Here is a 13,422-nt window from a genome sequence, read left to right on the forward strand (position 1 = left end):
ATCTTACTGAAGGGAGAAGGAATTTTATTGTGGATCTCGATGCCTGTAATATTAAGTTTCCACCTCCGCTGCATGTTTTGGTTGACCACAAAATGGCTTTTTTCTCATTCTGTAAATTTATTGCCTTTGCTGCTTCAATTTTTAATTAGTCTTGTTGTTTATTTTTTTCCTGTTGTTTTTATCCTTATTTTTATCTGTTTTTATTTATGTATGTAGTTGTTTCTACTTATTTCTGTAAGCCTTGTGCTGTACTTTGTGGTGCACAAGGATTGACTTATTATTAATTTTAAAAAACCTATTTCAATTTCATTATAGAAGTAGAAGAAGTTCCATAAGCCTTTTGCGAAGCTGGTAAATCAGATGTTAAAATTATTCAAGGGGATTTCATTCTGGTTCTTCCAATATCTCTTTTTTTTTTTTTTTTTTTTTTTTTTGTAAGAACATGATATATATGAACAGAATTTAGTGTAAAACTCCAGCAATCAATAAATTGTATGCTGAAATTTAATTTTATATATAAAGGTTTTTCTATTTAATGCAGAACTTTTTCTCTTAGCACTATGACACACAGAAATATGTATCGTCGTTCTATGATGATGCCTCAGCAGATAGCTTCCTAACTTTAGTCTTCAGTTATCTTTAACCATATTTTCCTTTGAATTACGGCTTTTTTTTTTTTTCCTCAGCAGGAATTTAGGAGCAATTCCTCTAAAATTACTAAAAAATGTTCATAATATAACATAAATAGAATATTATTGAATGCAATTAATTCTCTATAATATATCCTAAATAACAAAATATGACTTCAAGAGCAACTATTAAATAATTTTAAAATGGAAATTAGGAAGAAATAGCATAGCTGCTTCGGAATTATGCTACAGTAAAACGTCAATTACCCAAGCAAACTGTAAATGCAATTTACAGTTTGCTTGGAAGTCTCCTTTAACACGATTAAATTTCAAAAGGAGACTTCCTTTTCCTTTGACAAAATTTTCCAAAACGGTTCATCTTAACCCATTAACCGCTGGTGTTGCGTTGACGCAACGGTCAATATAAATAAATATAAAAAAAATAACGATTAAACAAATTTTTGAATAAATTACAGTTTTATGTTAAAGAATAGTACTACTAACAAATCGGTAAAAAAATTGACTTAAATAAATTATTTTACACCTAATAATCGATGTTTTACTTTAAGCATTTTTTTTTTTTTTTGTTCAACTTTCCAAACTCATTTTTTTTTAGAAAAAATGAAAATTAAAAACATATTGGGCTGTGAAATACATTAGCCAAAGTCACTCTTTGTCAGTACATTCCACAAAGCAGGTGTTTCTGTGGGGGAGGAGGGGAAAGTAAAAATAGGTGTTGCGTTCGCGCAACGTCAGCGGAGAGGGGGTAGACTGTTATCCTTCTTGAAAGATTTTATTTCAGTACTGTGCGTCTTATTGGTAGCAACTTTTTTATCCTCTCTGGTTTAAAATGAGTAGAACAAGATATCTTACGTTAGAAGAAGCTTTGGAAAAAAATTTCGAGCAAAATTCCGATGATGAAGATGCAGATGAGACCGATATTGTTGTCGTACTTCCAGAAATAGCAGATGCTAGTGATGAAGAAGAAGGTAATGAAAATATTTTAAATAACGATAATGAAGTTTTACCAAGAGATACTGCAGGGGAAGTTGAAGTTCATCTAAAGAAGAAGTTAGATCCTCCCAAAAGTTCTGCTAAAAAAAACAATAAAGAAAACGGAAAAATGAAGAATTACGATGGACAAGAAAGGAACCAATTGATAGCCTTCAACCAAAAAATGAAGAAAAAGCTTCAATTGATTGATAATAAGCTTGTCAACTACATTTATTTGTTAGTTTTTAATAAATTAAAATTTTCAAAAAAGTGTTCTGACTATTTTACACCCTTTAATAAGATCACAAAAATTTTTAGTTTTTAAAACGTGAAGAAAATGCGGCGTAGTATTCGGTGATAATGATCAACATTCGTACTTCTTTTCCGCTGACGTTGCGCCAACGCAACACCCTATATTTTTAAAGACAAGTGCAATTTCCTTATTTTTACATTAAATTACTATTATAAGTGGTCAAAATAATAACTTGCATTGTTTACATCGAAAACAAATAATGATTTTGAGTTTTGGCGTTTAATGGGTTAAGTCAGGGGTGTTTGTGGGACCCCAAAAAATCCCCTGAAACTTTTACGGACTTACTACCGACATTTTGGAGTTTCGAGAAGGGGGGGGGGGAAATGAAAAATTACAATTATGAAGTATTGAATGACCTAATTATAAAAGTTCAGTGAATTACTTTTTTTGCAAAATTAAGACCTTTGAACCCAGGTCACGTGATCGCACATCTGGTCGAACGAAGTCTCTCCCTTTTTTTTCTGCCGCGCCTACTTGCCGAAAAGAATCCAGAAGAGAATGTCCGAGAACCGGGGGAATGAGTCATAACTCGCAATAAGGAAAGAACAAAAAAGAAGTTTTTTTCCCTTTTCACGCATTATCACTGCCTTTGGAGAAAGAAAGGAAAAGTTTTCACCACACACACTGACCTTGCGTTTTCTGCTTTCAAAGCAAACAAAATTACCCAGATCAAAATAAATAATTCATTATTATTCCTACTTCCTTTTGAACGACGATCCCTGGAATTTCCGGGTATCGAAGTTCAAAATCCCCGGAGCACAAACACCCCTGGAAGTTACAAAAAGTATATTAACACCTAACTACACTTTTATTAACGCATTATATATAGTTTTTGATAAAAAGGATTATTTATGAATTTTACCGATTTTCATTATTTCTTAGCATTTTCCCTAATGTATATTTAAAATTTTTCTCAAAAAAAAAATATATTCCCCTATTGAACAATGCAAAAAGTTCCAAAAAATGCACAGAGTGCTTATTTCGTAAAAATTCAGAATATTTCTTGACAACCGAAATGCTTTGTTTTCATAACTCAAATACCTCCCAATAACGAAATTTCACTTTGCATTAAGAGTGATAGGCCTTTCACACTTTCAAATAAGTTGGGGTAGTATGGGTTTCTTAAACATTCAACGTCGAGAAAAATTCGCTTCACTGTTCACTCTGACACTCTCAGATGATTTCATTAGCAAATGAAAAAGTCAACTTTCGGGTAATGGATAATCGAAGTTTTAATGAACTTAAATTATTCTAAAACTGTAGAAGCTGTCTCTATTATTTACAATATTGTTTTTTTTTTTTTTTTCTCTCTTCATCGAAACAAGAAATACAGTTAAAAGATTTTAATTTATGAAACAAAGTCTGAAGAAGAAAGAGTCAGTAGGCATTACACCAAATTATTATCTAATTACAATTCTAAAATTTATCACATATGAAACAATTCAAGCACACTTAAGTAAAATGGTTCTTAAGATCTGGGTGATATTAATAACCTTCCTCATTTAAACTAATTTACTCATAAGCACTTGATAGACACCGAGGAAAAATCTATATATAAATGGTTAAATGGCTGACATATCGACTATTTAATTGTTGAAGTTGTCAACAGCATGCTTACTTATCCAATTCTGGATCCTTATCAGACAAATCACTCTCTGCTTGGACAGAAGAGGTATACAAAGAAGCAGACATCTTTTTCTCCATCATTTTAGAAAGTGCATCTTTTGCACCCTTATCAGATATTATCTAATTATAAAAAAAGAAAAGAAAACCATAATAGTAATGTACTGATTAAATTTTAAAAAGTATAGATATTTTTAATTATTTTTTTAAACAATTTTTAAAAAAATAATTATAAAGTTTCCAATCGAAATCCACCAAAAATTACTATATTGCCATAAATTTCATACTCAAACAAAATACAGCAGAATGATTTCTCAAATCCTGTTTTTATCTACTGCATTAAGTACAAAATTGTTGAAAAATTTATCATGCAAGTGAAATCAATAAATTTACCCAATGAAATATCACATTCTAAATAATAATATCAAAACAAAGTATTGTACATAAAAGTATTTTTTTTTATTTGATAAGAGTTTTTTGAATTTGTTTTTATCAAGTAAAATCACACACACACATCTAAATTTGAAACTAGAAAGAAGGAAATGGTAAATTGTAAGTTTTTCTTATAATCTAGATTAGGAGAGTAAGTTAAAATAATTTACCATTTAGATCAGAGATTCTTAACATGTAGTCTGCTTCATACCTCAGAAGAGGTGTGACAAGCTACAAGTTAAAGGTATGTTAATAATAACAGAAAATAAAATATAAGGAATTAAAATAAAATAAAATTTACGTGTTTACTCCAAATTTATGCAAAATGTGAAAGTTGTGCAAATCTGGAAGACTATTCAAGAAAAAAAAAAAAAAAAGAGGGAGTAGATTCATGCTAAGTGAAGTAAACTCCTATTTATCCATCAGTAGCAGGACAATTGCAGATAATCCGAAAATTGTCACACAAATAATTAAACTGGACGCAAATCGCCACACTAAATATTTTCAATTTTTACAGTAGAAATCCTACACATATAACAGATTTAATAAAAAGATTTTTATATTTAAAAGCTTACTGTTTCATTTTTAATAAGAAAAATCAGTCAACTGGCAATTTTTGTGTTAAAATCCTGTGTGTGTGTGTGTGTGTGTGTGTGTGTGCGTGCGTGCGTGCGTGTGTTATGAAATTTAACAAGATATTGATCATGTAAAATAGTGGATAATCAACAGCTTACTGAAACTGATTTAGAACTGGTTGTAACAAACCAGTCCTCCACCAATCAATCATGATGCACAATTATGCTATCCATGAATCACAGAAGTTAACCACGATTATGATATTCATGAATCATCCAATCTCATTAAATTATTTTTACTTTTATATTACATTACGCATTTCCTCTCCCCGTCGTATCTACATAGGGTCACAAAATATTTTTCATCAAAAATTAAAGCTGGAAAAATTTTGGAAAAAAATATTAAAAAGCCCCAATATCAATTCATCAAACTGAATTTTTTAAGGGAAAAAAAATCTAAATTAATTAAAGTACTGAAGAATTGAAAGAATAAGAAATAAAAAGTATTGCAAGAAACTAACTTTTCTTTCAGCAGCCATTTCTTTTTCCACTGAAATGTCATAAATGCTACTCTTAGGGGAAGAAGCACTATGAATTTTTTCTTCAATTTTTTTTCGTTTTTTCAATGGTAGAATCAATCTCTTCTCAGATGGTGAATAAGAATCAGAATGCATTGATAATATATGAATATCCTTCTCATTTTCCAGCTTCTTATTTTGTTCAATTTTTTTATCTTTATTTTCAATATTTTTATCAGCAAGCGTATTCACTAAAGAGTTCCGAGTCTCTTTCTCATATATACTTATTTCATGTTCTGATCTGGTGCTTTTATTGATTTCCGGTTCTGATACAGCAATTTCACTAACTTCTGGTACCGAGCTGACACTTTTACTGACTTCTAGCTCCGAGATGGTATTTTTACTGATTTCTGGCTCCGAAATGATACTTTTTCTGACTTCTGGCTCCGAGATGATACTTTTTCTGACTTCTGGCTCCGAGATGATACTTTTTCTGACTTCTGGCTCCGAGATGATACTTTTTCTGACTTCTGGCTCCGAGATGATACTTTTTCTGACTTCTGACTCCGAGATGATACTTTTTCTGACTTCTGACTCCGAGATGATACTTTTTCTGACTTCTGGCTCCGAGATGATACTTTTACTGACTTCTGGCTCCGAGATGATACTTTTACTGACTTCTGGCTCCGAGATGATACTTTTACTGACTTCTGGCTCCGAGATGATACTTTTACTGACTTCTGGCTCCGAGATGATACTTTTACTGACTTCTGGCTCCGAGACTGCACTTTTACTGACTTCTGACTCCGAGATGATACTTTTACTGACTTCTGGCTCCGAGACTGCACTTTTACTGACTTCTGACTCCGAGATGATACTTTTACTGATTTCTGGCTCCGAGATGATACTTTTACTGATTTCTGGCTCCGAGATGATACTTTTACTGATTTCTGGCTCCGAGATGATACTTTTACTGATTTCTGGCTCCGATATAGTACTTTTACTGATTTCTGGCTCCGATATAGTACTTTTACAGATTTCTGGCTCCGATATAGTACTTTTACAGATTTCTGGCTCCGATATAGTACTTTTACAGATTTCTGGCTCCGATATAGTACTTTCACAGATTTCTGGCTCCGAGGTGGTACTTTTACTGACTTCTGCTTCCGATCTGGTAATTTCATTGATGTCTGGTTTCGATCTGGTACTTTTACTGACTTCTGCTTCCGATCTGGTAATTTCACTGCCTTTTGGTTCCGATCTGGTAATTTCACTGACTTCTGGTTCCGATCTGGTAATTTCACTGACTTCTGGTTTCGATCTGGTAATTTCACTGCCTTCTGGTTTCGATCTGGTAATTTCACTGACTTCTGGTTTCGATCTGGTAATTTCACTGACTTCTGGTTTCGATCTGGTAATTTCACTGACTTCTGGTTTCGATCTGGTAATTTCACTGACTTCTGGTTTCGATCTGGTAATTTCACTGACTTCTGGTTCCGATCTGGTAATTTCACTGACTTCTGGTTCCGATCTGGTAATTTCACTGACTTCTGGTCCCGATATAGTACTTTTACTGATTTCTGGTTCCGATATAGTACTTTTACTGACTTCTGGCTCCGAGATGATACTTTTACTGATTTCTGGTTCCGATACAGTACTTTTACCGATTTCTGGTTCCGATATAGTACTTTTACCGATTTCTGGTTCCAATATAGTACTTTTACTAACTTCTTGTCCCGATCTGGTAATTTCACTGACTTCTGGTTCTATTCGTTCTAGCCGAGGTCGACCTCTACGACCGCGCGCAGTGTTGCAGGGGGTATCTGAAATTTCAGTCCTTTTATCCTTTAGAGGCAAAGGTGAAGCATTTCGCTGCTTTTCTAATAAATTTGTATCACTTGTCTTAAGTTCAGAATTACTATTTTCATCCCGGTCTAATCTAGGATATTTTCTAGGTCTCCCTCTTCGACCTGTTTTTTCAAATTGTTCAGCATACACTTTCTCTTTCTCTATGCTTCTATGTTCTATTTCATCAGACCCAAGCTTTCGTTTTCTTACACGTTCACTTTTACGTACACCAGGGAAGGAAGCAGAGGAAATTTGATTCACAAGAGATTTTTCGGTACCTTTCAGAAGGTCTTCAACTTTTTTTTCCTGCTGTGGTGTAGCACTTTTTCTTGGTCTCCCTCTGGATCGTTTAATCACAACAGGCGGGCTATCTTTTTCATGAAAGACATTCTTATCATTAGTAGGAGGATGACTGGACACTGAAAAATCAGCAGTCTCTGAATGCAAAGAAATAATAGGTTGTTCAGGTGCTTTTGGTAAGTACTGGGCAATGTTTTGTTCTCTCGCGATGAGAGAACTTACACTGTTTTTCTCACTCTGTGTTGTAGATATATTTTCAACATATTGGATGGGAGAAGGCGATGATAATATAGCTTCTTTTTCTGTTACTGTAGAACTAATAATTACTTCCTGAGGCAATATTTCTGAAAATTCCACTTCTTTTGAAGAAAGATGAGAAATACTACATTTGCTTTCCTTTTGCTCAATTACATCTTGTGTTTCATTTGGTTGTTCTTTTCTAACATTCACAGAATTACTTAAACTTCTTTCTTGATTTATACAAATTTTAATAAGAGATGCAAAGTAATTATGATCAGTATTAGAATTTTTCAAAGAACTAATATGCATAGATTCCCTGTCCTTTTTCTGCTTATTTTCAAGTTTAGAATTTTTAAATAAGCTTTTTATGCAAACACGGGGTGGTCTGCCTCTTTTCTTCTCTCTTTTAAGCATATCACCTCTTCTATTTCTTTTCACACCACACATGATAGCCTTTTTCAAGCTGGATTTAGCAGATATTTTTATTCTCCTTTTTTGTAATAATTTAGAATGCATTTTTGAAGAAAGTTTGTTCACTGCAACTTTGGAATTTGGGGCAATATTTCTATTTTTCTCTGAAGAGGTTTTGTCTTTTACTTTTTTCAAATTTCCAGATTTTTCAAGAGTCCTCAGATTTGAATATGTGTATAAGCTTCCAGATATCTTGTTATTTTCTAAGTTATTACACAAAAGTGGTCTTTCGCCAAGTATACTGTCTTTTCTAGGTCTCCCTCTCTTACGTTTAAAAGGTGCAACAGATGAAGTGCTATGGTAAGGATGTTTTATGCCATCTTCTTTATTATATTTAGACTTTTCAACAGAGGGAAGTTGTATATTTCCAGTTGAGATTAACTTTTTGTTACAGGCAGAATTTTTAACTAAGGAATCAAAATCGACAGTAGGAGGTCTGTTGGATTTCAGTGCAGTGATAGAATCAGGAATTTTGCCATATGTTATGATTGGAGAAATTTTCAATGATGGCTTACGAGAAGAAACTGGTTCAATTCTTGGTGAAGATATGGCACTAATTTGAGGTCTATAACAAGGTATTTTCTCTTTTGCAGGTTCATTTGATTCATTACTGTTCAGGCAATTACTGTCTCTCTCTGTTTCATAATTCACTATAGAGTTTCTTTTCATTTTGCTATCTAAATGTATTTTGTTCAAAATGACAGCCTCAGATTGCAAAGGATCAAAGGCAGAAATTTCAGGTGGCACACAACACAGATCACTATTATTATTATTATTAGCTAAACACAAAGTATCATTTTCATTTAATGATATGTTTGAAGTCTCAAAACTACTATTAAGTTGGTGTATGTCTAATTCACTAGAATCATTCTGTACGGTTAACAATTGTGACGAGTCTAAAACATGTGAACTTTTTGGCCTAGAGTATGTTTTTCGGTGCGATCCAAAATCGCGTGTCACAGTGAGGTATTGAGTATATCGTTTATAACGATCCATGTTCAAAACAAGACGTGATTTAGTATATATTTTTTCTTTTTCCTCGGCTTCCTTTTCAACTGGCATGTCATTTGGTGCATCATCATCACGTTCATCTTCAAAATATTTTTCAGCAGTCACAACATGTCCAGTTAAAATAAGCTTTCGTTTACGACGCTCTTTGGTTAATTTATTTTCATCTCTCTCAGCAGATTGTGTTTTGTTTACAGAGCTTATCTTGGACACAATCTCATCAAATCGTCCACATTCTCTAAGTTGTGAATTTTCAATATCAGGTTGACGTATAGTTTTAATTTTATTCTTCAAAATCCTCTTTTTAGGTGAGAGACGATTTTCTTTCGCTATATTAAATTTACGTTTATGAATTTTTAATGATTTCTGTGAAATTTCAACAAGCCTTGATTCATCTTCAAAACAATTATATACATCTTCAGGCTGAGGGAAATTTGCTGTAAAGAAAAAAAAAAGATAATAATGCTCAAAGTTTTATTTTTAAATAAAGCATATCAATATATTATTAATGAAAAATGTGTTAATACTTTTATATTCATCCAGCTTTTCAGGATGCTCTACTTTCATGTGATGCAAAACAGCTTTGTGCGAGGAGAAAATAACACTAGCACAATAAGGACAATGCTTCAAGTCCTTTTCCTAGGAAAAGAGGGGGGGGAAATGTAATTAAACAGAAAAAAAATATTACATACAGTATAAAATTCAATGTGAAACAACATAGTTTATAACATATGTATCTTTATAACTTTATAACATATGTATCTTTATAACTTTATAACATATGTAATATTTTTTTAATTACCTTGGAGTAAGTTTTGTTTTTATCTTTTGGAGGTTTTTTTTATCATTAAATTTATTTTTCAAAATGCAATGTTATAAAGAGATAATAATCTCCAAATTATCATCAGAGGTGAAAAGCACAAAATTTAGAGGGTTTTTTTTTTTTTTTTTTTTTTTTTTGTTTTGTTTCCCCCGGTGTCAAGAATCCAATATCAAGAGTGAATACAAGAATGAGAGCAGTTAATCCTCCCCTCCCCCCCCTTAAAAAAAGAGAAGATTCTCAGAATTTTGGAAATCTAACATGAAGACTGGATGTTGTATTTCATAGAATAGTTTAAGAGCAAATTTTACTTTCACAAAAATAATGAACAGTACTACAGTAACAATGAACAGTAAAATTTCTTTAAGTACAGTTAATATAGATTAGATAGAAGCATTTTAATTATTACTGTCAGAATAGTGATTTTCATGTCAACTACATATACATCTGTTGAATCGTAAATGATGCACCCTAATCAAAGTGTTTTGCTAATGTAAGTTACATAAGTTGCAACAAGGTTGGAAATGGGACCATAACTTCTCCTATACAAATAACGTTTGCAAAATCTGATAAAATTCGCTCTCTTTCTTTTAAGTTGATTTCAAATTATAAATTTTCAATTTAGAAGCTAATTCTATAATTCTAAAATTATATTCTATCTAAAGAAATAATTTCCTTACTATGAAATTATTTCATATAATTATTTTCAGTTAAATTGTTAGAAAACCAGATGATGGTTAAAAAAAAATAATAAGTCGGACCCTCCTCCCCTTTTTCTTATTTTTAGTTTCACAAAAAAAATTCTTTCTCTTAAGTCTCCTCTATTAGTCAATATACAAGTCTAACAAATATACCCATAATATGTATTTTGTTCATTTCTTGTTGTCATAAAGTGTCTTTACGTTCATAATTGAATCGTTAAAGATATAAAGGAAAAACTGTCAAATTGATTAAATAAATCATAAAATAGATTTTATATTCATGAACATTACAACCATTTAAAGATGAAAATTATTACAATTAACAGAAGATTAATGCAGCACTTTTCAAATTCACAAGCAGAACACTTTTAATTAATCTCAAACAAACACTTTATATTCAATTATTTTTGGACAATGAATTATTTTACCATTCCAAACTAAATGTAACTTTATAAATCATGGATGTTCACAACAGCTCAAATAAGCAATGAAAGTTAATGCCTAAAAGAAATCAAATTTCTGCGAATTTCTGCTCAAACGTTTAACAGAAGTATATAACAAGGATAGAAGTGTAAAAGAAAAATATAACAAGAAAGCTCACTTCAAATCCCAATAAATGGCATTAATATTAAAATAAAAATTACCGTATACAGAGGTATTACCTTATAGAGGAGTCAACATTCAAAATTGTACAGCATTTGAATTTCAAAATAATGCTAACTTTTATTATTTAATTTTTATTCTAACCTTGTTAATTTAATATTAGTTACTTATTTAAAAAGTACAAAGAGTCCTACTGTAAGAAAAATAAATAAATATGACACTGATATGATGCCTTTACACTACTGAAAAAGAGGTTCCACAGCTGTAAATTTCTAGTCATCGAGATAAAAAAAGAAATGTTGAAAAGGAAATTGAGTTTTATATAATGAGGTCTTTACTATCAAACATATAAGAATTGAAAGATATTAGATCTCTTGAAAACCTTCCATCAACAAATGATATCAAATTATGTCCATATAAGATTGAAAAATTTTGGTCTGGACTTTTCGAAATGAACAGATTTCACAAACCATATTTTGAATATTTTCATTTATTAAAAGAGTTACCATTTCTTTCTTCAATGATTACCGGGAATTACAAGTTGAAGCTATTATAGCAAAGAACTCTTTAAAAGTAAAAGGATTTCATAACAAAACTTTATTTGCTTTAAATATTTTGTAAATTTTAAATTACCACTGCCTAAATATGCCTAATATTACAATATTAATAAAAATTAACAGCTTACCATCCCTGAGTAACAATATTTATAATGAGTTTGAAAATTTGCCATTGTCCGATATTTTTGGAAGCATCCAGACAGGGGACAAACAAGAAAACCTTTTTCTTCCAGAACCCTGGTCCATTCAGCCTTCATTTTTGCAGTAATTCTACGAGCTCTTGTTGCTGCAACTTTTCTAGAATGGAAAAAGTAATTTTACCAAACAAATAAAAAATGAATTTATAATAAACAATCTTCCACAGATCACAGCTTCAAGTATACATTCTAAATTGGAACAGTTCAATATAAGAATAAAAATATATTGTAACTAATTTAATTTATCAACTAATTTTATTATCAGATTCTAAAACAAATTATTATTTTATCTGATTAACTTTTCAATCAATAGGAATGATTAATGAACTGAAAAGCAGTTTTTCAGTTTAAAATTTTCATTAGATAATTGGTTTCACAGCCTCTTATAACACAAGTGAACCTTTTGGTAGTGCTATATGAATAGCTATAGCATAAATTTCAATACTATAATCAAGTTGCATAATTTTATCTGCTAAGCATTCTTTAAACATTTTATTAATTATTCTTTAATTCAAGCAAAATGTACTTAAAACAATTTTTTTGACTAAAATTAATTTTTTTGTTGTTGAATTTCTCTCTTTCAGAGAAATTTGAAAGTTGCAAATTTAAAATATATAGATATTTTAGAAAATAATCCATAAGTAATAAAAAAGATTAAGCATCATAGATTCAAGACTGCATGAGCATTTTGAAAAAAAAATTTTTCACAGGAATTAAATAGTAGAAAACAAGAAATTGAATGATTTCTGTGATTAATCTCATTCTATTTAACAATGAGATTTATTCAAAATACATTGCTTCTCCCCAGTTCTATCCAGTTAATACAAATATATATTTTTTATTTGCATTATTTTAATGGAAAAAAATCTGATAATCTACACATAGTTTATAAATTTTAAATGAATAAACTGCAATATAAAAAATAAAAAGTAAAACAAAACTGTTACAATATGTCCATAATTTTAACCATTGTACACAGATTATTAAACATTTACAGTACATTGTACACAGATTATTACACATTAAAAAGTAAACCATTAACCAGTTACATACATAATTAAACATTTTAGGAAGGATCTTGACTTTTTAACTAAGATTTATTATTTTTCTTTTTGGCTTCCTCTCTAATTTTGATACTTACACCACAAAAAGTTTTGTTTCTAAATTCTAAACACACTGCAACTTTACATATATTAAATTATTATTAATTTTTAAACATTTTTTAAGAATACAAGAATATATGATGAGCGAGAACTCAACCTGATAGGGTGAAGATATCTATCATTCAAAGAAAGATCTATCATTGTGATAAAAGTGACATGCAATTCATATCTGTTTCTGATAAGCTTCAGAACATTTTAAAGGTTATAGAAAGAGACATTAAATTAAAGAGCTTTTGTCTCAGATATTGAATTTCATTACATATAATATTGATCATAATCGTTTAAAATTAAATTCTGAACAAATATATCAATACTATAAAATACACAAGGGTCATATTTAATGTATTAAATTATATAAAGACAATTATATCCTTTCTTATACAGGGTGTGGCAAAAAAATTCGGACTAAGTTACTGCATCATAGAGTAGAG

The 13,422-nt window shown here is 30.7% G+C and overlaps 1 protein-coding gene across 1 annotated transcript in view; it reads right to left on the reverse strand.

The window, feature by feature from the left end:
- The window catches only part of LOC129960012 (uncharacterized), a 113,650-nt gene that overhangs the window by 62,495 nt on the left and 37,733 nt on the right, over nucleotides 1-13,422 (reverse strand). Inside the window, exons 3-6 of the mRNA XM_056073011.1 lie at nucleotides 11,760-11,928; nucleotides 9,478-9,589; nucleotides 5,087-9,387; nucleotides 3,554-3,681 (exon numbers count right to left, since the gene is read on the reverse strand). Coding sequence (XP_055928986.1) covers nucleotides 3,554-3,681; nucleotides 5,087-9,387; nucleotides 9,478-9,589; nucleotides 11,760-11,928 — 4,710 coding nt within the window. The remainder of the gene's footprint in view (nucleotides 1-3,553; nucleotides 3,682-5,086; nucleotides 9,388-9,477; nucleotides 9,590-11,759; nucleotides 11,929-13,422) is intronic.

Source organism: Argiope bruennichi, chromosome X2, assembly GCF_947563725.1.
Source record: "Argiope bruennichi chromosome X2, qqArgBrue1.1, whole genome shotgun sequence".
Lineage (NCBI taxonomy): Eukaryota > Metazoa > Arthropoda > Arachnida > Araneae > Araneidae > Argiope > Argiope bruennichi.